At 41.3% G+C, this 27,393-nt stretch overlaps 1 protein-coding gene across 5 annotated transcripts in view; it reads left to right on the forward strand.

Moving 5' to 3' along the window:
* The first annotated feature begins 298 nt into the window (after window positions 1-298).
* The window catches only part of TOM1L1 (target of myb1 like 1 membrane trafficking protein), a 55,278-nt gene continuing 28,183 nt past the window's right edge, over window positions 299-27,393 (forward strand). For 3 of the 5 annotated variants that reach the window (XM_003272275.3, XM_030828591.1, XM_012503340.2), the window contains exons 1-7: window positions 366-531; window positions 3,272-3,356; window positions 5,066-5,144; window positions 12,433-12,582; window positions 13,535-13,660; window positions 14,425-14,529; window positions 15,524-15,640. In XM_003272275.3, coding sequence (XP_003272323.1) covers window positions 474-531; window positions 3,272-3,356; window positions 5,066-5,144; window positions 12,433-12,582; window positions 13,535-13,660; window positions 14,425-14,529; window positions 15,524-15,640 — 720 coding nt within the window. In that variant the 5' untranslated portion in view covers window positions 366-473. Of the gene's footprint in view, window positions 532-3,271; window positions 3,357-5,065; window positions 5,145-6,354; window positions 6,363-12,432; window positions 12,583-13,534; window positions 13,661-14,424; window positions 14,530-15,523; window positions 15,641-27,393 lie in introns of all 5 variants that reach the window. The other 2 variants (XM_030828592.1, XM_003272276.4) reach the window with 2 other exon arrangements.

A 27,393-nucleotide genomic window follows, 5' to 3' on the forward strand; every position in this document is an offset into this window, starting at 1 on the left:
GGGCAGCCAAAGAGGCGCAGAGAAGAGTGAGAATGTGCCCAGCAAGCGGCGGGATCAAAGCCTGGGTCTCTAATTCCCAGGCTGGAGATTCTGGGCTGCCTGCTCCTCCTGCACCGGGCGAAGAGCCCACCTGGCATCCAAGCGGGCGGCCGCGCCACTCTCGCAGGCTCCATACACCCGCCACTACCCGCCTGTACCACCTGCAGCCGGCAGTGCAGCCTCCTCGCCGGTCCTGCAGGACGCGCTGCAGGTGCGCGGGGAGTCCCGAAGCTCCGCCCTCCCGTCCCTGCCCCGCGCCCAGCTCCTCAAGCTCGGTGCCCGCGCCCCGCAGCGGCAGCGCAGAACGCACCGCCTCCGCCAGAGCCCGGGAAGCGCTCGGGCGAAGAGGAGGAGCCAAGGGTACCGAGCGGGTGGAGTCGGGAGCCGGAGAGCGGTGGAGGCGGATTTCCTGGGCCCGGCTCTTTGGCGCTACCATGGCGTTTGGCAAGAGTCACCGGGATCCCTACGCGACCTCCGTGGGCCACCTTATAGGTAAGGAGGCGCGGGGAGAGACGCCCAGGCAGGCAGGGGACCGTGGGATCCTTTCCTGCTTGATCGGTTCTCGGCCTGCAGAGGACGGAGTTAGTCCAACTTGAAAAAATCCTTCCCCTCCCCCCGCAACTTTCCCAGGGCACCCGCATTCCACCCGGCCCCCTTTCGTCGTTTCCTTCTTGGCCAACTCACTGTAGAACCTCAGTCCTCAAAAATGTACCTTCCTTTCGATGCCTCCTGGGGAGTGGAACCAAACAGGTGAACCGCGGGAGTCAGGCATGGAGTGTTTGGGCCTCCACCAGGAGACACCAGAAACTTCTCTGCCAGGGGAAAGTTCTTCCTAAAGGCGCACTCTCCAGGGCACCGTATTGTTACGCTCGTTTTACAGATCCGAAGAGGAGGCTCTGGGAGACTAAGTGATGTGGCCTTACTGTGAGGGGCAGGTCTCCCCAAACCAGTTTTCTCCAGTGCCAAGCTTATACAACCTGGACTGCTTTTCTGGGTAAACAAAGAGAATGAAAATGCTTGGCATTGGAGGGAAGAGGAGGGGAACAGAGGAGCCATCTGGGGCCACGGAGGTCTCTCGCAGGCCACTGGGGACTACACTGGCATCCACCTAAATGATTTCTGTCTCCTCCGGATGTACCTTGCATGATGTATGTAGAAGCCAGTGATTGGACTCTTACCAGCAGCAGCTCACTGCTCCTTCTTTTCCCTGATTCCTCCCTTGGGAATTGGGTGTGGCACGAGTGCATATTAATGCCAGGCAAAGTGTGATGATGTCAGGAACTTAGTGGGGTGATGAAATCGTGAGAACCTAGTAGTACATTGTAGTAAGGAGGCCCAGATTTGGAAAATTTAGATCACAGCTCTACTAACTGCTGTGACACCTAACACACCACTTAAACAGAACCTTAGTTTACACATCCTTATAAGATGGTCAGGGTAGCTACCATTGAGGAGATGCTTTCCCTTAATGGCTGTGCTTTGTTGGATATTAGAATGAACCCCGAGCAGAAATGGGTTCAGACTGTATCTTCATAGGCAAACGAAACTTCAGCAATTCATCTGCTTAATTTTTTAATTCTGTAAACATGGACTAACTGTCAGCTATGTGCCTGGACCTGGATCAGGCACTGGTGAGGCCAAGGTGAGACGTGGTCTCAAACCTGAGGGAACGAACTCTTTTGTAGGGAAGACGGGCACAGTTTTGCATGGCACCTTTGCAATGCAAGAAAATGCAAAACACACAAAACTTAGGAGAAGGGAGAAATGAATTCTGCTGTGGCTTTTGAAGGGTGAATAGGAGTTTTCTAGGAAGATAAGCTTTGTCCATTCGGTGCCAAATTCAAGTTTTTTGTTGTTGTTTTTTGTTTCTGAGACGGGGAGTGTCACCCAGGCTGGAGTGCAGTAGCTCTCGGCACACTGCAACCTCCGCCTCCCGGTTCAAGCAATTCTCCTTCCTCAGCCTCCCGAGTAGCTGGGACTACAGGCACATGCCACCATGCCAGGCTAATTTTTGTATTTTTAGTAGAGATGGAGTTTCACCATACTGGCCAGGCTGGTCTCGACCTCCTGACCTCAGGCGATCCACCCACCTCGGCCTCCCAAAGTGATTGGGATTACAGGCGTGAGCCACCGGGCCCGGCCTCAAGTGGTTCTTTTCCTTGATTGAAAGCAAGCTAAACTTTGGGGTTCCCCCAAGCAAGTCCTTATTCTTCCCCTTCTCTATCCTTTTTGTTTTTTTCTCCATTTCCCCCAGAAACCCGTGTTTTCATGCTTAGGGATCTTGTCCTTCTTAGGAAGATGTTAGCGCATTCATACTGAGTGTTCCATTACCCTTTCCAGATAACATCTTGTATTCTTAAAGGGGCTGTCTGGAGAGAGAAAGATGCCTGATTATCTAATCATAGAGTTCCAAGTGCAGAAGCATTCTGGTCAGCCTGGTGCAGCTGTGGTTAGTTTAGACGCTTATTATTATTAGTTCGGATAGTTATCCAGCGCCAGTTTGAAATAATTAAGGCTGATAGTAAAAGCGTATGCAATGGAAGTTTTTACGTAGTCGAGATAAGCAGTGTCTTTGCAAGTGTTGGTTGAAGGAATCGTGAGATTAAGATGATAGGAGAATAAACGTATTACTTTTATTTGGAGTTATGCCAATGTTTTGGCTCCTAAAACCGACGGATTACTTCTCTCCTTTAAAAGTTCTTTCCTCCTGTCCCCCCAGAGAATAAATTATTTTTAAAAACAAACAGTGGGACCAAACAACCTAGATTTGAATGCCAATTCTACTTCCTACTGACTGTGTAACTTTGGTAATTTCCTAACCTCTCTGAACTTCTATCTCATCATCTCTAACAGTGGGTTAAATGAGACTGCATATGATAAAATACTTAGCACTAAGCAGTTCACCTTGTAGGTAGCTGCTCATTAAGCCCTAGTTCCCTTCTCTGAAAGCCAGGCAGGCGGAGATTTAGCGGGCCTGTCCTGGGCCTGTGGCCAGGTGTTATGCTTGTGGTCTTTATTAATAGGTCACTCATTACTGTTGCTGCAGCAGCGCTCTGCACTTGGGTTCTGATTGATTCCTGAATTACTGAGAACTGTTCCAAAAAAAATCACTTTGCCCTTTGGCAATATAAACTTAATGACACTTGCTAGTGCAGCCTAGGCAGATTATTTCAGGAATACCAGACATTTTTTATTCTGTTGTAGCTCAGACTCAACAGCTTTTTCTTGGCAGAAAAGGCTACATTTGCTGGAGTTCAGACCGAAGATTGGGGCCAGTTCATGCACATCTGTGACATAATTAACACTACCCAGGATGGGTGAGTACAACAACATGGTTTCCATGTATTTGCCTCTGATAAGAAGCATCAGAACTACAGCACGTTTTCTCTTGCAAATGTTTCGGTTTTGTTGTTCAAAGAGTGTTTTCATCATTCATTAGGCACCCTCTATCTTTTGAAGACTTGTCAGGTTGAAATATTGGGGCAGCTGCTTGCGTCAACATGTGGAGTATCCATAAATCCACTATAATTTTTCTCCTCTTGGCAGTTTCCTTAATAGTTTCAAATTTTGTCACTGTGAAGCTCAAATTCCTTCTTTCTAAAAGATTGAAAAAGGCGGGGCACGGTGGCTCACGCCTGTAATCCCCAGCACTTTGGGAGGCTGAGGCGGGCAGATCATGAGGTCAGGAGATCGAGACCATCCTGGCTAACACGTTGAAATCCCATCTCTACTAAAAAATACAAAAAAAAATTATCCGGGCATGGTGGCGGGTGCCTGTAGTCCCAGCTACTTGGGAGGCTGAGGCAGGAGAATGGCGTGAGCGTGGGAGACGGAGCTTGCAGTGAGCAGAGATCACGCCACTGCACTCCAGCCTGGGCAACAAAGCAAGACTCTATCTCAAAAAAAAAAAAAAAAAAAAAAAAAAAAGATTGAAAAAGAGAGATTGTTTCCTTCTTTAGGAATATCTCCAGCTCCCAGTGCCAGTATTTGATGAAACTGTCAAATATTATCAAGAAGCTGGTTGACTCCTGGTGGTGACCTATTTCTGGGCAATTGTTTTTAGTAACCAGGAAACAATCTAGCAGTCTTTTTTCCTCCCTGTCACAGGGCAATTTTTTTCCTTCTGAATGTCAACTCACCCATGTTTAAGCTGTATTCTTATAGCATGTGCTATCTTTTGTTCTTAGACTTCTTAAACTTTTGAGAATCGAAGTTATAAGAAAAAAGTCATTAAGAAGAGCAAACTGGTTTGCTTGTAGTCAATTACAAGTTGTTCTAAGGAACACAATTCTGGTAATTTTCCTGGGCATATTAAAGTGATAACTGACAGTAAAAGAGATTTAGTCTAGCTTATGTTGATAAAGAAAACATCAAAGTTAATTATCGATTATAAATAAATGGAAAGTGCTTATGGTTAGTACTTTTAAGTGTGTATGGTTTTTTTCCTATAATCCTATTTACCATGTTTAGTTCCTCTGGGAACATTTTCATTGATAATACCAATTCATTGATAATACAAAAAGAGAATCTTAAAGTAAATTTGGATCCTTATAAACAGTCCTTTCTTTGTAGCATAAAATCGTGGCGTGTTGGCACCTGACCTAGTTTGTTGTAATTCCTGTTACATCCCCTTGTCTATAGGGTGCTCAGGAAATACTAATAGTTTTAATAAAAATGGTAACATTCATTGTTTCAGAAGTTGCATTTCCTATAAATTGGTTCTGTGCATTGATAGAGGGATACAGGAATGAGCACATTTCATGGGTAGTTCTTTCTAGGTAATAGTCTTACACGAAAATATTTTATTTGATTCTCATAAGGCGGTAGGTGGTATTGTCTGCCTGTATGCGTGAAGAAATTTAGGTTTAAGAAGTTAAGTCACTTGCGTAGGGTCCCACAGTAGAACCAAGGCCTTGGTTTTCTGCTCCTTAGCCATTCCTCTCTCCGAATGCATGTTGCTTTTCAGAGAGACTGCTTGTTTTCAGCAATGTCTAAATTGGTGATTTCAGTGTATTTATTGCCATAGGCCAAAAGATGCAGTGAAAGCTTTGAAGAAAAGGATTTCCAAAAACTACAATCATAAAGAAATCCAACTTACCTTGTCAGTAAGTACTTTAATTTTATAATTAAGACTCGAGGATTTCTCAAGCTATAGTTACATTTTTAATCCTGGGTAAAAAATACGAAGCAAGTATTCTGAGAAAACTAATAGGTTAGCTAAGAGTTGTGTACAGTATGAGTTAAAACTCTTCATTTATGAGAACTGCAGAATAAAGAAAGTTTAGTTGTTTATAATAGCATTTAATAGCATTTAATTTCATGGAAGGAGCTTGTTCCTGAAAAATCAATTTTTCTTGGTCAGGAGATAGGAATTGGTGGTTAACATGTATTATACATGGTGAACTGATCAAGAAGTTTGGGTATTGGCTGGGTGTGGTGGCTCATGCCTATAATCCCAGCACTTTGTGAGGCCGAGGTGGGATGATCGCTTGAGCCCAGGAGTTTGAGAACAGCCTGGGCAAGATGGTGAGACCCCGTCTCTACAGAATGTTTTAAAATTAGCCAGATGTGGTGGCTTGCATCTGTAGTCCCAGCCACTTAGGAGGCTGAGGCAGGACAATCACTTGAGCCCAGGAATTCAAGATGGCAATGAGCTATGATCATGTCACTGCAACTCAGCCTGAGTGACAAAGAGAGACCTCAACTCTTAAAAAAAAAAAAAAAAGTTTGTGCCTGGGCACGGTGCCTCACGCCTATAATCCCAGCACTTTGGGAGGCCAAGGCAGGTGGATCACCTGAGGTCAGAAGTTCGAGACCAGCCTGACCAATATGGTGAAACCTCATCTCTACTAAAAATACAAAAAGTAGCCAGGCATGGTGGTGTGTGCCTGTAGTCCCAGCTACTTGGGAGGCTGAGACAGGAGAATTGCTTGAACCTGGGAGGTGGAGGTTGCAGTGAGTCAAGATTGTACCACTGTCCTCCAGCTTGAGCAACAGAGCAAGACTCCTTCTCAAAAATAAAAAAAAAAAGTTTGTGCATGTATTAGTTAACCATAATTTAAGATGAGGAGAATTGAAATTTTGAAAAATACCTCCCTGTTAGCTTTCTACCTCACTTGAACAGCTTTGTGGAATCCTGAGATGCTCTCAGCTCATTAAATTCCAACCAAGTTCTGTTGCCTGGTGTGACTTGGAGAATGTTCTATGTTGGTTTAAGCAATTCTCCTGTGTGTTGTATTGTCTGTGATTTAAGTGTGGACTCTTATTTGATGTGTTCCCATTTTCCCACCATCCTTGGCCATATGACCTCTTCAGTCACGTTGGTGAGTTGTCCTTTTTACTTTAGTATGTGTTGCAAGCCCTGCCTGCTGCCTGAGAGTGAGCTGTGTAGCTTTCTGATTTATTCTGCACGCCTTTGTTTATCTTAGCCCAGCCCAAGACTGTGCATGGTCACGGCACTAATCAGCCAACATCACACTGCCTTAGGAGCATTAGTCTTTATCAAGAGGACTTTGGGGCATATGTGAGCATAGCTCCTGGTTTCTAGTTACATGTAGAAGAAAATGGACATCTTGCATAGGCTCACTGAATAAGCAGAAATGCAGTGAACAGTCTTCATGATTTGATCATTAAAGAAACCCTTCACATTGGGATCTGAATATAGTTTTAGAGGCATTTTCCCCCTTCACCTTTTTTTTTTTTTTTTGACCTCTCACCTGTCCTTAACTCTTGAAGGTCACAGAATGGTGGAGACTGTGGAGAGAGGAATGAGGCACTTCTGTAGAAATCCCAGAACGATGGGTCACTGATGGAAATGCCTGGCGCCTGACCAATGCTCTTGACAACCCTGTGAAGTCGTTCTGTTATTAACTCTGTTTCACAGATGAAGAAATTGAGACTCACAGAAACTGATTTATTTCCGAGATGAAAATGGCTATTACATAGCATAGGCAAGATTTGATCCCATTCCTCAGATTCTAAATTCCAAGCCTTTGCCTCATGCCACTTTGTTTCTCAGAACGAATCAAGCCTCTTAAAAGAGCAGGCTACTGTGTTTCCTTTGTGTCTTTAGTTTCTTCCTGAGTAGTACAGGGCCAGGTATATCAGATGTTGACTGGATTAATGATTAAGCACCCCACCCTCATACACACACCTAATCCTGTCTCTCCTAGTATCCGGGAAGACTCAAGGGCTAATGGAAGGTACTGTAGAACCGGAGTAGAAAGATGAGTAGATGTGCCCTTTTCCTTGGATTTTCTTTAAATAGGCCTTTGACTCTTCATATCTTCATGCTGATTTCCCCAAGATGTGTATTTAATGGTCCAGTCACCTCACCTCAGACTACTCACTGCCTTGCAGAGGTATGCTTAAGGCCTCATAACTGACTTTAATATTCACGTAAACCATTCATTTAGTACATCTGGGATATCTTAAGGGTGCCGAAGGTTAGGAGAATTGAGTAAGAAAGAGAAGGGCAGAAGATTAATTTATGCCCCCTTCTCTATTTCGGCATGGGGTATTATTATTTTGCTTTTTACAGGTGTTCATCACCATTCATAACAGTTTGCCGCTTTCTCCATTGTGCCCAGCCTACTTGATGTTTCAGTGGTTGCTTCTTAATCCCACCTCCATATCTTCTTCCATCATGGTTCCCTCCCTATGAGGATGGACCAGGGACCCTCCTTGAGAAAGTTGGGTCATTCCAGAGTGTTGTGCCTCTGGTCCTCTGTTTCTCTTTGGGCTTCCACTCTTCCTTCTCATCAGGTAGTCTAATCTGCTCGCTGTCGTTCCCATTATCTGTTCCACCTCAGATCTGTAGCTCCCTTACCTCGTGGTTTCTGTCCAATGTGTGAGAACAAGAGAATCTAAAGCCTGTGCCTAAAAACAGGCAAGAGTCACAAGTCAGAGGTCAGAATACACCTTCATCCTTGGGATCACAGTACATTAAAGTCAGGAAAAACACCTGGCTTTTCCTTGGATTTTTTTTAAATAGGCCTTTGACTCTTCATATCTTCATGCTGATTTCCCCAAGTTGTGTATTTAATGGTCCAGTCACCTCATCTCAGACTACTCACTGCCTTGCAGAGGTATGCTTAAGGCCTCAGAACTGACTTTAATATTCATGGAAGCCAAATTTAATTATGAGGGAAATTAGTCACAGAAGGGGTCACCCATGTCTGTCAAAAGCAATTATAAGTTTACCAGTAAACTCTTTAAAAATAATCCCTTTATATGACATTTCCATTTTATTAATGTAAAGTGATGAGAGTGTGTCAAATTCGATTATAAATATTCTTTATGTTATCTGTCACGTTGAGTTCTCCATGGACGTGTTAGCCTTGATTAGGCTTTGACGGAACCTGGCTGTACTATGATTTCCTACCATCAGTTGGTGGAGCAGTTTTGTTTTGTGTTTCAGCAGAATTTTGTTACCAGGTTTTATTACTCTGAGCCAGAGAGTATTCTGTTCTTGAATGAGTCAATTGTGATAAATCTCAGCAAGAGGCTACTGTTATTGTCAAATGGAAAGTAGTTGAACAGCTTCCTGAGAATCAATTAGTTAATAGGCCTTTGTGGAACACCCCCTAAGCAGTGAGCTTCAGGGCTTTCATAAAATGTGTAAAATGTGGTTGAAAATAATAATGAAGAAAAAGCTTGGTTTATTCTCCTTTGGCAAATTTACCAGTGAAACAAAATATCAGGCTGGGTGCAGTGGCTCATGCCTGTAATCCCAGCACTTTGGGAGGCCGAGGAGGGTAGATCACTTCAGGTCAGGAGTTAGAGACCAGCCTGGGCAACATGGTAATACCCCATCTCTACTGAAAATACAAAAACTAGCCAGTCATGGTGGCAGGTGTCTGTAATCCCAGCTACTCGGGAGGCTGAGGCAGGAAAATTGCTTGAACCCAGGAGGCGGAGGTTGCAGTGAGCCTAGATTGTGCCACTGCACTCCAGCCTGGGTGACAAAGCGAGACTCTGTATCCAAACAAAACAAAACAAAGCAAAACAAAACCATGTGGTTGTCCCCCCAGGAGCTTGTTGCAGTTGGAGGGAGTGAGAAGACTGAGGCCTCTCCTAGGGGTGTCATCATAGGGTGGGGTAGTCACCTTGGTGTACGCACTATTCATGGCCCAGGTGTAGCTCTGAGGGCCCTGAAACCTGGTTGTTGTCACTCTGCCTGGTTTGGAAATTTACAGTGAGAAAACTGTCAACCACCTCTTTTTCTTCCAGCCCTCTCTTAAAATACTTAGATCAGCTAATCATCACATTCACTCCCGCTAGGAAGTTCTCCATGGAAGATGATCTAAATAGTTGCCATGTATTGAGGTCCTGCTTTGTGGCAGGCTCTTTGTTATGTTTCATTTGGGCCTTACAACAAGTCTCTAGAGGGAGATATTATGTCCATTTTGCAGATAAGGACACTGAGGCTTAGGATAAGTGATTTGCCCAGCCAAGCCCAAAAGATCAGTGAAGCCTGGAGTCACCCCCTTCAGTCTCTCTTTGTTCCTTGGCTCCTGAGTTTTCAATCCCACCTCAGATTATGGATTCTTATTTGTCTTATTTCCAAAGATGGGTTATCTGAACACATTTGCACCAAAGTTCAATTTCAGAATATGTGAAAACATATTTAATTTTTCCAATTTGCCACATAGGTTTTATTACTTATTTGAGTGAGTTGGAGGGTGAAAGAGGTTCTGGTGACATAATAGAGGAGGTGATGTAGAAGTAATTAGTCCTGACATTCTTGATTCTAATGGGAAAACACAAAAGGTGTGACTGCTAATCTCCAGATGTCCACATTTTTAGCATTTCATGTTGACTCTTTGATTTTGTGCATGTACCTCCTGGAAGTGTTACCCATTATCATAAAATCTTGTTGCACCAAAGATAAAAATTAGTTTGTGAGGACCAGGTGCAGTGGTTCATGACTAATCCCAGCATTGGGTGGGCCGGGGTGGGTGGATCACTTGAGGCTAGGAGTTCGAGACCAGCCTGGCCAATATGACGAAAACTCATGTCTACTAAAAATACAAAAATTAGCTGGGCGTGATGGTGCATGCCTGTAATCTCAGCTACTTGGGAAGCTGAGGCATGAGAATCACCTGAACCCGAGAGGCAGAGGTTGCAGTGAGTTGAGATGTTGAGATTGTGCCACTGCACTCCAGCCTAGGTGACAGAGTGAGACCCTGTCTCAAAAAAAAAAAAAAAAAAAAGTGGTTTGCAAATTATTTAGCAAGAAATACACCTAGGGAGAGTGACACCTGGGGGCTAGGTATTTGCGTAAGACTGTACAACTAGTTAGGTGAAATATTTCTGTAAACTCACATTGAGCTAGAAGCACTTTTCCTTTCAGCATTTCACCCATTAAAAACTCATTACAATAATCTATCAAGCTAAATGACATGTTATTCAACTTTCCAACTTTGTCTCACCAACCTGTACTAGTACAGATTCATCTTAATATATTTTGGATTTTGTTTTTATTTTCCTTTGCCTTAAAGGTTTTCCCTGTGTTTCACACAGCTGCATGTGCTCAGCTTCTATATTTTCTGATTACTTTCTTGGTCACAGTGCCTTAAAACTATAGCATTCATACATGCTGCCGCTTTATGTATTGCCATTAAAGAGAGACTAAAAATGCAAAGCATGGCATGAAGTCCATTTTCAGGGCTTCTATTCTGCAGAGATGATTATACCTATCCTGGTCATGTTATGGTTTCTATGACCTTTCTAATTTGAGGTGGTAGCATGGAAACTAAAGATTTAATTTTGTTTTTAGATTACTTTTAGAAATCTACTTCCTGCATGCAGTTCTTCAGTATCAGTTCATTCTTTCGTAGTCAAGTTTCTGCTCATGTTGCTTTATTGCAAATGTGTTTTTCAAGGGAACTGATGTTCCTCAGTCCATCTTCTTAACTGTATAACACCCCATCCTCCAGGAAACTTTTCTTTTGACTTCACCAAAGAGGTGCCTTACGTACTCCTGATTTTGTTCATTTTCTGTCAGTTACTCTTTGATTGCCTTCCTTGGATTTTCGTTGGCCCTTATAGTAGGTGAACCCCAGTGTTTCAGCCTTTCCTCCTCTCTTCTCATTGTAGGCAGCCTTGATGACTCACTTTTGACCCTTCACTCTCTTGAACTATAGCTGTGTGTGTCCAGCTCACTGCTAAACACCTACTTAAATGCCCCTTATCTTTTGAACTCAAAGTATCTAAATTTCAGCCCATCATTTTTACACCTAGACTAGCCATACCACCCCCTCTTCCAAATTTCCATCACAGGGGTCCTCACGCAGAATGAGAGTCATTTAACTTTCAGTCATCTTCCTTTTTTGACCAGCACTGTCATTCAAAGTTCTTCCTTCATAATGCTGTCATGACTCCTTTTCTTGTACCCACATCATCTTAGTTTAGGCCTTTTGTATATCATGCCTGAACTAGTGGATTGCTACTGGATCTTTCTGTCGTTCCAGGTTTCTTCTCTCTCCGCTTGCCTTTGCAGAGTGCTACCTGACAATCTATCCAGAATATTACTTTGCACACATTAACCTTTTCCTCAATTTCAGGGTAAAGGTGTGATGGTGACAAACTAACAGAGACCCTCTGTAACTTCTTAGTGCCTTCAAGATAATATCCACACCCTTTGCACTGCCACACAAACTCCTCTACAACCTGGACGGACTTTATCCACCCTATCTTTCCAGTATCCCCAATTTACCTATATCAGGATGCCTCTACTAGACAGACCAGAGTACTTATCTCTCCCTTCATAACTTACTCACTTTTCCACATTTATATATTTTCCATACAATTTCTCTGTCTAGAATATAGCTCTATACTCATTTTTACTGTTCTTAGCCATTTTGCAAAGCCCAGCTTCCAATTAGCCTTTTCCAAAAGTCTTGTAAGACCACCTAGCCCTAAATAATCACTCCTGTCTATAAGGTCCTATAGCTGGGGTGACTGTGTAATCTATCATCCAAACCAGGACATTTTTGAAAGTGAAAGGGTGTGTCATCATTAATAAACAGGACATTGGGAATATACCTGTGCTACCCTGGGTAAACGGGGACAGATATTATTCCGTCCATAGCTCATATGTTTGGCCTGCACGTCCCTTCAGCATTTAGCATTTAGTACTCTGCATTGCTGTTAATGCCCTTCTGGATGTGCTGGGACTCCTCAATAAGTCTGTCCTCCAGACTGTTACATTATGCTCATACTTCCACGTATCCCCAGAACCTAACATTTTGCCATATATTTTAGTAGATACTAAATTATGTTTGTTAATTAGGATGCTGGTAGAAATCATTATTTAGCAGTTTTTCCCTTACATTTTTGGGAGGTGGTTTTGCCAGATAAATATAATGTTTAATTTTTTTTCTAATTTAGCTTATTGACATGTGTGTGCAGAACTGTGGTCCAAGTTTCCAGTCTCTGATTGTGAAGAAGGAATTTGTTAAAGAGAATTTAGTTAAGCTACTGAATCCCAGATACAACTTGCCATTAGACATTCAGAATAGAATCTTGAATTTCATTAAGGTAAGTCTGTTGTGTACCTCATGGGATGGTAAATTTCTAAGATTAGGGATTTAATAGCTTACCTCCTGATCGTTTCACTTACCTTTTATATGTCTAGGATTGAGCCAGAAAAGCATTTTTGCTGTTTTAGTTTCTGTGTGATAATAATTTTTTGGCATTAGATGGTGCCCTTTTTCTGAAGAATTTGTAGTCATTTCCCTACTTTCCTCTCAGTTTCTATTTTATCTATGTCAAATAGGAAAGACAGTGATGTGTATGTTCATTTTGCAGGTAGGGGAACTGTTCCAGCTAACTGACTAGTTCAAGGTTACTTGGAAAAAGAGCTACTGATGTTATTTTGGAATCTATTAATTTTGGATTCAGAGCAGCAAAAAACAATTGATGGTATATATCTTAGGGTTTCTTCAAGATTTTGAGGCATGGAAGTCTGATTTAAAAGATTTTATATTTTCCTAGCCTTTGAAAATGAAATTTTCAAATTTCGTTGAATTTCAAATGAAATTGCCCATGGCATTGAAAAGTAGCTTTCTCTTTCTGAGTGGGGTACATAATTATTGATCTCTTATTTTCTATCAGGAGCTTAAGAATTGTGTTTTCAGCTGGGTGCGGTGGCTCACGCCTGTAATCCCAGCGCTTTGGGAGGCTGAGGTGGGCGGATCACAAAGTCAGGAGTTCGAGACCAGCCTGGCCAACGTAGTGAAACCCTGTCTCTACTAAAAAATACAAAAAATAAGCCAGGCGTGGTGGCGGGCACCTGTAATCCCAGCTACTCGAGAGGCTGAGGCAGGAGAATCGCATGAACCCGGGAGGCGGAGATTGCAGTGAGCAGAGATTTTGCCATTGCACTCCAGCCCGGGCAATAGCGTGAGACTCTGTCTCAAAAAAAAAAAAAAAATTGTGTTTTGGTTTTGCTGCTGTTTTAACTCTGGAACTTTTCATCTCTTGAATTCAGACTTGGTCACAGGGTTTCCCAGGAGGTGTGGATGTAAGCGAAGTCAAAGAAATATACCTCGACCTGCTTAAGAAAGGCGTTCAGTTTCCTCCCTCAGGAGCAGAGGCTGAAACAGCAAGACAGGAGGTAGGAGGCCTTTCTTTGACCCATGGAGACTATAGTAGTATATCACTTGGGTCTTTTCTCATTGCAGGAGACAACCCTAAATCCACCTAGCTTAAGCAAAAAGATGAATTTATTAGAAGGATATTGCAGTATCTCATAGAATAACCGAGACTTGGGATTTTGCTGCCTAAAGTGTGTTTTGCTACTTAAAGTGTGAAAGTTTGTTTGGCATGCTCCACCCTAGACTAATCAGAACCTCCCTTTTTACAAGATTTCCGAGTGTTTTCTCTGCACATTAATGTTGAGAAGCACTGGCCTAGAGCCTTGAGCTTTCATCTCTCCACCCAAGGTTGGAGGAGGGTCATTGATGGAGAAGGATATGCCTTGTCAGCTGTGGCTTAAAAAAGACTTGACATGAATGGAGCTACCATTTGTTATTAACAACCCAAAGAGAAGGCATCAATAATCTCACATGGCAGTTTATCACTTAGACCCTTGGTTAAAAAAAAAAAAAGGGGGGGGGGGTGGGTGGGCGCATTTTATTAAGTGGTAAATGATAATCCTAATAGCCACCTTTTGTTGAATACCTGCTTTATTATGGGCATCTCATTTGCTTAGCATTCTTCAGAAAATTCCTGGACGGGTTGTGTAGTTGGTGATTTACTCTGAGCAGATACCCTGTACACAGGACTTTGAGAGTGCTTGAGTTAGCTGAATGGAAAAAGCTTGGCGTTGGGTGGCTATGTTAATTCACATAATAATATTACCATATTTCATACTCATAGACTGCTCAAATCTCATCAAATCCTCCAGCATCTGTCCCTACTGCACCAGCTCTTTCTTCCGTGATTGCGCCAAGGAACTCGACTATTACATTGGTCCCAGAACAGGTAACAACAGCAGTCACTGTGTTTATCGATGTCTTTTCCTGATTTGTAAGCACCTTATATACAGTTTGTCTTTTCTGGTTAACAACATTGAGATGTAGGTACACTCATTTTACAGAGGATGAAACCGAGGCTTAGTAATGCTGTGTGACTTACCATAGTTCAGTTCCAAGAAGGAGTAATCCCATGGGTTCTGTCTGCTTCCAAAGTGCAACTCTTTAAGAGTTGTGCTTGCCTGGTGGCTTTCAGGGCTTTGTGGAGCCTTCACTGTGGACTGGATCTAGTGTCCATCAGCTAATTCCTGTTACTTCTGGTAGGACTGTCACATATTTCAGAGAGTTTAGTAAATGGTAGTCTTATTACTTGTATTTATTATGCCAACTGAATTGTATTTACTTCTTTGTGTATATCAGTTTATCCAAGGTACAGATAAACGATTATTATATGAGGCTCATTTCCGTTCTGCTGTAAAGGAATTATAATTGAAGATTTTGTATTATTTATTTTTTTCTTATATAAAAATTCATGTGACTAATTCCTCTTAGAATTTAATACAGGAAAAAAAGGTGTTTCTTTATTCCTTCTTCTTTAATACCATGAGAACTAGATAACCCTCATTTGTTTTTCTTTTATCCTATTGGTTGCCAAGAAACTCAGGATAACTTTTGCCATTTTATCCAGGTTTCTGGTACCTTCTTCTGCTAGGTACCTAGTACTTCTCCCTTCTCCATATTGAGTTCTAATCTTTTCTTTTCTTTCATTTTTAAAATTCCTAAAGCACATTTTGGGGTTTATTACAAGAGATCTCAAGTCCTTTTAGAAGGTGACAAGGTATACATTTGTAAAATAACTATGTATATTTATATGAAATTTAAGTTTGAAAATATTAAATTTTGCAAAAGCATTTTTTCGTCCAGCAAATATCCCATGGGGGCAGGAAACAAGGTAGTTATTCTTTGTGTGTTGCACTGACTGGTGATTGTGTTGCTCTCTACAGATTGGAAAACTGCACAGTGAATTGGATATGGTGAAAATGAACGTGCGAGTGATGTCCGCCATATTGATGGAGAATACTCCTGGGTCTGAAAACCATGAAGACATAGAGCTTCTGCAGGTGTTGTACGATTTCAGGGACAATCAGTCAAAGTATCTCTTAAAGTTTTTCTCTAAACTTTGAGCTTTGGAGATGGAAGACACCTTAATGTTGTCTAGTACGTCCTCCTACATCCTGATTTCAATTGATTTCTAAACTTAACAAAAATATCCAAGAATGACTTTGTCAGAAATGCAGTAGTAACTTAGACATGGTTTTTAGCCTCTTACAACAATTTATTATGTTATAACCTTGGTCACGTACAATCAATTCTCTAGTTGTTTTAAGTATGTAAAAATTGCCTCTATTTTCATCCATTCAACAAACATTGAGTAACTGTGATATAGGAAGGGATGTAGAAATGAGAAGGAGGCTGTTCTGGGCCTTAAGAGTTTATGCCTAATGAGCAAGATTGGTTTGTAAACAACAAACATAATGAAGTATTATAGATACTGTAATATAAATTTGTTCAGTATGTGGTGGGATCATGGGTGGGGAGAAGGAGAGATGTGAGGTTTTTAGGAATGGTCTAGATGGAGGCAGTGCTCGAGCTGTAGAGGAACAAGTAGACAGGGCATTTGGACCTGCATGAGTAGTTCTACAGCCCTCCTATGCCTTCTGCTATGTCTGTGTATACATATACTTTATTTTTCCCTCTACCAGTTTGCTCTTCTAATTATTTTAAATTTTAAAACTTACTAATTTTAGAAGCAGTTAGAAAAAAAAATCAGTTTCTAGTTTCTAAGTCCCTTTGTTGCCAAGTTAAGAAGCTTAAGATATTTTTACTTTTCTCAGATTCCCACTCCCCACCTCTCATGTGTTATTTTTCCTTTAACTTCTTAGATTGTTAGTAAATAACTTTTTCCTTATTATTTGGGAAACAAAAAAATTGTAAAAATTTTCCCAACAATGTTTCTTAGATATCACTGCTGTCGTGAATACTTTGTTTTTTCCTTGCTGAAGTACACCCATGTTGGTAAACTTTGGTGCAAACTTTGAGTGCTTGCATATCCAAAAATGTCCTTTGATTGTCATGTTAAATGCAGGTTAGTTTAGCTAGATATAAAATTCTAGGCACAAAATTCTAGGCCTTTGAAGATACTGCTTCGTTGTTCTCTTACACCCACTAATTGCTGATAGAAGTATTATATTATTCTGCTTCTTAATCCTTTGATTTATAATACTTTTTTCTAGTTGCATTTGTTATTTTTCTACTTTAATATTTCAGAAATTGTACTGTTCCCTCTCAGATATATGTACATGTGTGCAGATGTTTGTTTTCCTTACTTATCCTCCTTAGTAGATGATACGCTTTTTTGCCTTATCGACTTATGTGTATTTTTAATTCTAGGAAATTCTAAGCTCCTACTTTAAATATTGCCTTTCTACATTCTTTCTGTTCTCTTCTTATGGAACTTTTTTAAGATGATGAAACTTCCAGTTGGATTCATTTGTCTCTTAACATTTCTTTTATACTTTTCATTTCTTCATTCTAAGTTCTGGGATAATTTCTCTGTTTAATGTATTTCTCTAAAACTTGTACATTGAGTTGCTTATTCAGTCCTTCTAATAAATGTTTCAACAATTTCTTTTTATTTAAAAATATGTACTTTAAAAATATTTACTATATACAAATATGTACATAATTTTAAAATATTTTTAAATTATGTTGGATTTTTATAATAGTTCTTTCATTTCATGGTTCTACTTTTCTTTATCTTTCCAAGGATAATAATTATATTTAATGCCGCTTTTTTGTTTGTTCTGTGGACTCTCCTTTGCAAATTTTTTGTTCATTTTTTAATTTGCATTCTCCAGTGTTCAGCTGGATTGCTGATAGTGAGCTCATTTTTGTTTGAGACTCTCTGCCAGCTGGTCTGCATTCTCTGCTGACCCAGCTCACCCATGCTGAAGGGAGGATGTAATTGCTACAGCTGTGCTTGATAATGTTTTCAGAGTATGGTATAGCAACATGGGATGATGCTGTTTGGGATCCATTTATGGCTGGTCTTCTGGATTATGTATTCTCTATTTTTTTTCCTGAATGCTACTAGTGCCTAGTAATAATACCCTATCCCTCTGTCCCAATCATTGTTTCCACCTGGAAACATTACTCCTTTCTCAGCTATCTGGTCTCAAATGAGGGAAGGGGCATGAGCAGGGGTTGTCTTGCCTGGTTATTTCACCGCTATTCCGCAACCAATCTGTTAGAGCCCCTTGTGTTTCTTGGCTTCTGGCTTTTTGGCGTGGAGCACCCTTCATATTCCTTCCATGTTCTAGGCAGTACTCATTGTGGGTAACCTTGAGTGTCCTGAATTGTGCTGTCCTCTAATTCAAGAGTTAGCAAACTGTGGCCTATGGGCCAAATCTGGGCCTTGCTCTCTTTTGTGCTGTCTCCAGGCTCAGAAGGGTTTTTTAAAGGGTTGTTTAAAAAATAATAAAAACAAACAAAAAAACCAGAAGTCATTTCTCCTATATCCATGCAAGCCTATACCCAGAGACCACAGGGGACTCAGATATTCCTCCTAAGGAACTCATTGCCATGCCCCACCCCACTGTTAATGGATGTGAGTTTGTGGTATCACTCAGGTGTATGGGGAGGAGAAGAGGATTTAAACCACAATATGGGAGTATAAAATTCCAGGTGAGGTAAGAGCTGACCTGTACAAGTAATGTAGTATCATGCCATGCCAAAGGGTGGGCTTAACCAGACTGGCAGAAGGGAGCTGTTGAAAGGATATAAGCTAAGGGGCTACATAATCAGGTCAGATTTTAGAAAAATCCTTCTGGTGGTGTTGTGATAACAAATTCTCAGGAAGCAAGACAAGACTCTAGAAAACAACTTAGGAGAGTATTTCTCGTTGGTTGTATGCTATGTTCTGTGGGTAGAGAGTGGCATCTTTGGTCAAATAAGTTTGTAAAACCAATTGTCTACTGTATTTCTCCTCTTGGAGATGCATAAAGTTCATTGATATAGCTAAGAGTCTTTGTTTAACCCAACATTTATAAACTTACTTAACCAAAGAATCCCAATTTGCCAAATATCTGCTAATATTCTGCAGAACATCAGAGTAGTATACCTTGAGAAATAAATCAATATTTTGGATCCGTGGCTTTAAGTATATTATTTTTGGAATATCTTAGAATTATAACATTTTGCTAAGGATCCTTGGGGTTCTTGACCTTAGGCAGGTCATTTACTATCACTGGAGTTAGTTTATGTATAAAATGAAGAGCTTAGATGACAGTAAGCAAGAGTAATATTAAATACATCCTCTTTATATGGGATGTAAAAAGGAAAATTCGTCATTAAATAGATTTCAAAGGTAGTAGTCCACAATAGAGGCTTTTCCAGATATAAACTTTTTAATTTATGATGTTAATACGTGTGTTAAACTAAAATTGAAAAATATCAAAGTAAACGGATATGTGGCAGATAATATTTTTTAAATAGCCACAGCAATATTTCTAGTTCCACCTGGTCTTCCTGGGCCTTTCAGAGCTCTAAAATGAAATGATTTATGATTTTTTCTCTCGTATTCTCATCCATCTGTGGCAAACAATCCTTCAGTAAAAACACTGAAACATTTCATTTAAATATGTGAATCCAGGTTTATATTTTATTCCAATCTGAAGTGCTTTGTCTCAGGGTGTTTGGGTGCAGATGTTTGGTTGAATTAGATAATGCTAATTTGTTGGTTGCTGTTTTAATGCCAGAGCTCAGGGCTGTGTTTTGCCTTGAATAGTAAAGAGTCTTAGGTTATAAATCAACATGAGAATACTACTCATGGCCAATTCAAATTGAGTAGGTTTTGGCAGGGGATCAACTTGTTTATAGAGACTGTTGAATGTGGAATGTTATTTTTCTTTGTATGCTTTTTGTTAGTGACATATAAAGATCTGGTGTGGGGAGTGCTATTCTTAATTTCTTTTGACAAATAATTTTTTTTCACATCTAAATAACTCCACTATGGTTGATCTGAAATAACTCAATTAAATCTTCTATGGAGAAACAGGACAAGAAGCATATCTGATTTAAGAATTTCAGAATGAAATCAGCAAAGATAGACTGTGGGGAAACAGAATTCTTTTTTTGTTGTTTTTGTTTTTTGGTTATTTATTTATTTATTTAATTTATTTTTTTCCCCCTCTAACCCTATGTCATAAAGAATTCTTTAGGGTGTATTTTTTCAAAGGTTTCTCCTACCCATCTGAAGGAGTCAGGTCAGTACAGTTAGAACCCCCAGATACTACTGGCTCCCTGGTTGGCTGCCCCCTTATAACTGCAGGGGCTTTTGGAGGCTTCAGCATAAGCCTAGGGAGTCATCAGCAGAGGCAGCACCCAGGTTGGATGTCAGTGAGGGCCCACAGGCATACTCTGATGGAGGGAGTACAACTGTAAAGAAGGAATAAAAGTATCTGAAATCAGCTATGTGAATTGTAAAACAGGCGTTTTTCTCCCCAAACCAACCAATAATCACAATTTTTTTTAGCTTGCCAAAATAAATTTACATCCTCTTTCTTCCCCAAATCCCATTGAAATGACAGAAGAAATATGAAAATAAAAATAAACCCTAAGGATTACAGAAAAGGCTAAACTGACCATCAGGCCTCCAGAACAGTGAGACTATTCAGTGCCTGATAAAGCAGGTGGGATCAGACCAGCTCAGAGCTCACAGCCCCAACCAGGTGAAAGAGACCCTTCCAAAGGACTTTTCCCAGAAGCAGCCCATACTAACCTCAAAATCAGAGCAAGAATGAATAGGCCTTGGGCACTCACATGGTGAGGAAAACAACTGTCCTCTGTCCTCTGCTGTCTGAGCTGCTAACTCAGGAGCAGGGAACTTCCAGAGTGGCTGTTGAGGCCAGAAAAAAGGACTCTCCTTCAAATAACTGCTGGTTTCCAAAAGAATCTAGGAACCTCTGCAGTTAGAAGAAAAATAATCAGCACTCATTAGGATTTTTTAAACTTTGAAGGCAGGCAGCCTCATCCCTAGAGATGAGGATGTAGTAAGGCTGTTAGATTTCTCAGGAAAATTATGTATTTTCACTCTCTCCACCAAGAACCGACGCTGACACACGATTTGGCTTGCCATCCCGCTTTGTGGGGCTGAGGTTTTTCTGATTCGCTGACTTACACGGGGAGTAGTCATGCAGGGGTTCCACCTGAGTATAGGAGGGGTTTTTGCTTCAGCTCCCCATCTTGTTCACACCCTGGGCTTTGTCCTTTGCGTCTGCTGAGGACTCTACTGGAGATTGGCAGATGGATGCCTTGTGAACCATTGTTTCTTCATTGCTGCTTGAGTCTTTAGATCTTACTTGGTTTTGAGCCTTTGAGGATTTCTCATGCTTTCTTGAAAGTGTAGGCACAAATGTTAAAATATTTTTAATATCTAGCATTTTTAGGTATTTTGTTATGAGAAAGGTTTTCAGGATATTGAATACAGTGCTGTGCAAAAAAAAAAAACAAAAATTCTATATAGCATTTTTTAGATTGAGGTAAAATTCATATCACATAAAATTAACCATTTTAAAGAGTACAATTAAGTGGCATTTATATACATTCAGGGCCGGGCGTAGTGGCCAGGCATAGTGGCTCACACCTGTAATCCCAGCACTTTGAGAGGCCAAGGCGAGTGGATCACTTGAGGTCAGGAGCTCGAGACCAGCCTGGCCAACATGTGAAACTTTGTCTCTACTAAAAATACAAAATTAACCGGACATGGTGGTGGGCGCCTATAATCCCAGCTACTCAGGAGGCTGAGGCACGAGAATGGCTTGAACCCGGAGGTTGCAGTGAGCAGAGATTGTGCCACTGCACTTCAGCCTGGGCAACAGAGGGAGACTCCATCTCAAAAAATAAAAATAAAATAAATATACATTCATTGTAACTACAGTTAACTCTTGAACAACACATAGCAGTTATGAGCACTGACCCCACAAGGTAGTTCAAAATTCATGTATAACTTTTGATTTTCCCAAAACTTAACTACTAATAGCCTACTGTTGACCAGAAACCCTATCAATAACATAAACAGTCGATTCACACATATTATGTAATATGTGTTATGTGACGTATTCTTAAGCTGGAGAAAAGAAAATGTTATTAAGAAAATTGTAGGCTGGGCACGGTGGCTCATGCCTGTAATCCCAGCACTTTGGGAGGCCAAGGCAGGCGGATGACAAAGTCAGGAGATCGAGACCATCCTGGCTAATATGGTGAAACCCCGTCTCTACTAAAAAATACAAAAAATTAGCCGGGTATGGTGGTGGGTGCTTGTAGTCCCACCTACTCGGGAGGCTGAGGCAGTAGAATGGCGTGAACCCGGGAGGCGGAGCTTGCAGTGAGCTGAGATCACGCCACTGCACTCCAGCCTGGGCGACAGAGCAAGACTGTGTCTCAAAAAAAAAAGAAAATTGTAAGGAAGGCTGGGCACGGTGGCTTACACCTGTAATCCTAGCACTTTGGGAAGGTGAGGCAGGAGGATTGCTTGCATCCAGGAGTTTGAGACCAGCCTGGGCAACATAGTGAGACTCTGTCACTACAAAAAATAAATTAGCCAGGCATGGTGGTACATGCCTGTAGTCCCAGCTACTGGGGAGGCTGAGGTAGGAGGATCACTTGAGCCAGGGAAGTCAAGGCTGCAGTAAATCGTGATTGCACCATTGTTGGGCAACAGAGTGAGACCCTGTCTCAATTTAAAAATTAAAATTAAAAAAAATATAAGGAAGAGAACATATATTTACTATTCATTAAGTGGACATGGGTCATAAAGGTCTTGATCTTTATCTTTTTGCTGAGTGGGCTGAGAAGGAAGAAGAGGAGAAATTGGTCTTGCTGTCTTGGGTGGCAGAGGCAGAAAACAATCTGCCTCTCAGTGGAGCTGTGTAGTTCAAACCCGTGTTGTTCAAGGTTCAACTGTATTTCCTCTATTTCATTCCAATACATTTTCATTACCCCAAAAGGAAACCCCATGCTCATTAAGCAGCCTCTCCCCTTTCTGCCTTTCATCAGTTCCAGATAACCACCACTCTGTTTCTGTGTCTGTGGATTTACCTGTTCTGGACATTTCATATATGTGGAATCACATTATACATGACTTTTTGTGTCTAGCATCTTTCACTTAATGTTTTTGAGGTTCATCCATGTTGTAGCATGTATCAGAATTTTATTACTTTAATGGCCTAATATTTCATTGTATATCCCACGTTTTGTATATCAGTTCATTGATAGACATTTAGGTTGTTTCCACCTTTGGCTATTATAACTAATGCTGCTATGAACATTCACATACGGGTTTTTCTTTGAATACCTGTGTTCACTTGAGTATCAACCTAAGAGTAGAATTGCTGGATCATATTGTAACTTTAACTTTTTGAGGAATTGTCAAACTGTTTTGCACAATGGCTGCACCATTGTAGATTCTATTAGCAGTGTGCAGTACTATTAGGATTCCAGATTCTCCACAACGAATGCTTATTTTCTATTGTTTTTTTTTTAATGGCCCTCTGGTAGGTGTGAAGTGGTATCTCATTACGGTTTTGATTTTGATTTGTATTTGCATTTTCCTAATGACTAATGAAGTTGAGTGTCTGTATTATAGCTTTTTTTAAATTAATTATTTTATTTTATTTTTTGAGATGGAGTCTTGCTCTATCACCCAGGCTGGAGTGCAGTGGCACGATCTCGGCTCACTGCAACCTCCGCCTCCCGGATTCAAGCGATTCTCCTGTCTCAGCCTCCGGAGTAGCTGAGACTACAGGTGCCTGCCACCATGCCTAGCTAATTTTTGTATTTTTAGTAGAGACAGGGTTTCACCATGTTGGCCAGGCTGGTCTCAAACTTCTGACCTCTACCTGCCTTGGCCTCCCAAAGTTGTATTATAGCTTTTTAAAATGTAATTAGCCAGGCATGGTGGTAGGCGCCTGTAATCCCAGCTAGTCAGGAGGCTGAGGCAGCGAGCTGCCCGGGAGCTTGAACCTGGGAGGTGGAGGTTGCAGTCAGCTAAGATCGCGCCACCGTACTCCAGCCTGGTGATAGATCGAGACTAATTCTCAAAAAATAAAATAAATAAAATAAAATGTAAACCAGATCGTGTTGTTCCTTGCTGGAAACCCTGCATTGTCTTCCCATTATACTTGAAGTAAAAGCAAACCTCTCTACTCTGGCCACAGAGCCTTTCTCGGTCATCTTTAGCCTACTTCTCGCTCCATGGCACGTGCTTGCTAACCTCCTTCCTATTTCTTGAGTGCACTGAGTTCATTCTTGCTGGGGAGCTGTTTCATCCCTGACTCTTACGCTTCCCCATCTTCAAATGGCCAGCTTTTTTCTTTTTCTTTTCTTTCCTTCTTTTTTTTTTTTTTTTTTTTTTTTTTTTTTTTTTTTTTTTTTGAGACAGAGTCTCACTCTGTCACTCAGGCTGGAGTGCAGTGGCGCGATCTCTGCTCACTGCAACCTCCGCCTCCCGTGTTCAAGTGATTCTCCTGCCTCAGCCTCCCGAGTAGCTGGGACTACAGGCGCCCGCCACCATGCCCGGCTATTTTTTGTAATTTTGATAGAGACGGGGTTTCACTATGTTGGCCAGGCTGATCTCGAACTTTTTCTTATCATTCTGATTTTAGCATGTTACTCTCCTGAGAGGTCTTCTGTGACTCCCCAGTCTAAAATTAGCCACCGTCCCATCACATCACCACTTATTCACCTGGCACTCACAGTGTCTGACGCTTTTCTTGCGTGGTTGTCAGCTATCTTTGCCTACTAGAATGGAAATGCCAAAAGGCTTGTCTTGTTCGTTACCAGGTTTTGGCTCCCAGATTAGTGCCTAACATGATGTAATCATTCAGTGAAAACAGGCTTAATGAATCAATAGTTTCCTTCCCCTGGATTTTATGTGATTTAAAATTCAAATTTGTATTCTTGGTATGAGATGGGGACTTTACCTTCATTTATTTTTTCAATTTGATGGCTGGTTGTCCAAATAACATTCACTAACAATTCATGCCTTCTCCAATGGTTTTAAATGCCCCTTTATCACATACTGTGTATTCTAATTCAAGGTTGTCTTCTAGAGGCTATTCTCATCCCTTGACCTATTTGTGCCTAACTTGGCATCATACTATTTTGATTACTCTAAAGATGTGTTTTCATGCTTTGTAGGGTATATTAGCAAAGAGATGACGTACTTCATTTGGGTAATTTGAAGAAAGCTTAATCAAAATACTGTTTATTTAGTAAGATGTTATAAAGTTCAGGGAAATCACAAGGACTTGATCAGTACCCTGGATTATTAACTAATATCCCTAGAATTACATAGACAAGAAGAAGGCACTTTTGCCAGAACCTAGAAGAAACGATAATGTGGAGAGGGCAGCCGTGAAAGCAGTGGTGCCTTTGGTGGAAGGGGTGGAAAGAATAAATATCCAGACCTCATTCTCCTTCCTTCCTCCTGTTTCCTGCCAGCCAGTATGCCCACTGGCTGAACACAGAAGCAAGAAGACAGGGGACCTGGCAGTGTGATCCCTACAAGCCAGGCCCCAGGGCACAGAGTTAAGGCAGAAAGTGTGGACGGTGGATCTGGAGGGCCAAGGAAAGTTCTCCAGCAGAAAGGAAGAGTCTCCACTCAAAAATTCCTTGGCTGCTCTCGCAAATATACTTCACCAGTGACCACAGTCTTATAGTATCGGTTTGTTATAAAACCAGCCTGAGGCCAGATGCAGTGGAGCACGCCTGTAATCCCAGCACTTTGAGAGACCAAGGCGGGTGGATCACCTGAGGTCGGGAGTTCGAGACCAGCCTGGCCAACATGGCAAAACCCCATCTCTACTAAAAATACAAATATCAGCCGGGCGTGGTGGCACGCTTCTGTAGTCCCAGTCACTCAGGAGGTTGAGGCATGAGAATCGCTTGAACCCAGGAGGCAAAGGTTGCAGTGAGCTGAGATGGCACCACTGCACTCCAGCCTGGGTGACAGATCGAGACTCACTCTCAAAAGCAACAACAAAAAAATACAGCCTGTAAACTTGGAACTTCTTCCTGTTTTGGCTGTTTATACTTACCTTCTAGTAGCTGTTCTGTTTCTTTGGAACCTATTCCTTGTCTGTTTTCTTTCATTTGAAATCCAATATATTTACTTGGAATCCCCTTTCTGTTCCACCAACCCATGCTGAACAATTAGATCCTGAAGCCCTACTAACTAAGAGGGTCTTGCTCTTTGTTAGACTCTTAGGCAGTAAAACCATTTTGTGCAGTAGACACATTTCCCCACCACCGTGTTGCTTGTAAACTTTCAACTTTTCATTAGGGATGACGACTGGATTTTCTTTAGTTTTCTGAAGTGGAACGTGATGATTCTGAGGCTCTATCCAGTCTAACAAGTGTTGTGATGAGTTAAAGGCAGCCACCTTGGCCATAGGAATGAAGAGTTGCAACATGTGTTTTGTGTATTTGCTTTCTTGGTGTTATGCACTCAGCTTTGGGTCACCTTCCTCTTATCTTGAATAGCTGACTTTTCCTGGTACCTCCCACTTTAATCTTTTTTTTTTTTTTTTTTTTTTTTTTTTTTTTTTTTGCCTAGCCCCAGTAAGACAAGAAGAGAATGCTCTAGTATTTAGAAAGGGAGCTCAGATTTTGAAATGACAACTAGAGAAAGCCTTACTCTAACTTACTGGAGAAATTTAAAATCAAGAGAATCTGAAATTTGATCCTATGAGGATTGTAACCAGTTGAAAAAAAAAAAAAAAAATCCTGAGAATAGGAAAAAGAAAGCCATCCTCCCAGACCATTCTTGTCTTTACCATTCAGAAATGTGTAAGATATTAAGAGTAGAAGGGACTGTCAGCATCTTTGAGTCCATCTGCCTTTGCAGATGAGGCTGCATACGCAGAAAGAATAATTGCCCACACCATGACAAGTGGTGGAGCTGGAAGGAGAACTTCGTTCTCATGAGCTTATGTTCTATCCATTGGACCAACTAGTTTCTCATTTTGAACCCAGGACTGACTTTCTAGTATACCTGGCTAACCTACTGTGTTTTCATGTGGGTATAGGAGGCAATTTGAAGGCAGCAACCAAGTCCTATGCTATTTGCAGACACTGTTTTGTTGGAAAGAATAGTTGGAAGGACTTTAATATGTTAATGCTTTTCTTAAGGATTATGCTGACAATTTGTCATATGACTGAAGCCTGTATAAGGAAAAAGAGACTAAATGAGCAAGTTAAGCTGAAAAATGTTCAGTTTTAGAGTAGGTGGGGAGAGTATTTACTTTGAGCAGATAGAGACATTGGGGTTTCTTGCACTTTGGGGAATACTGGGATGAAGAAAATATGTTATGGGCTGATAATAGGGATATTGCCATACAGAAAGTATTTCCAGAGACATTTTAAAGCAAACACATTTCTACCTGTTTTGGCTCTTTCAAGAGAGATAAGCATTTTTGTGTTTCTTTTTATTGAGTTGCCCTCTCTTGGTCAATGTGGGATGACTGTAGTTGGAATTGAAAGTGCAGAGGAATCTCCTTCCTTAATTCCTGAGTGCTCTATGGAGGAGTAAGAGCCATCTGGATATCAGAAGAGGAAGCTCTTAATGAGCTCCTTTTTGTTTTGCTCCAAAGACTTTGGAATTGATTGTTAAATTCACTTTAACTTAGAAGCTTGCCTTTGCTTGTGTATGGTATAAAAGGAGGCAATTCCAGGGTCTCCGTGATGGACATATGCACCAGCAGCTGTTGCTCTGTATTTTGACTTGCTCCCCCTGGCTCCCCACATCCACAGCCCT

This window comes from Nomascus leucogenys, chromosome 14, assembly GCF_006542625.1.
Source record: "Nomascus leucogenys isolate Asia chromosome 14, Asia_NLE_v1, whole genome shotgun sequence".
NCBI lineage: Eukaryota > Metazoa > Chordata > Mammalia > Primates > Hylobatidae > Nomascus > Nomascus leucogenys.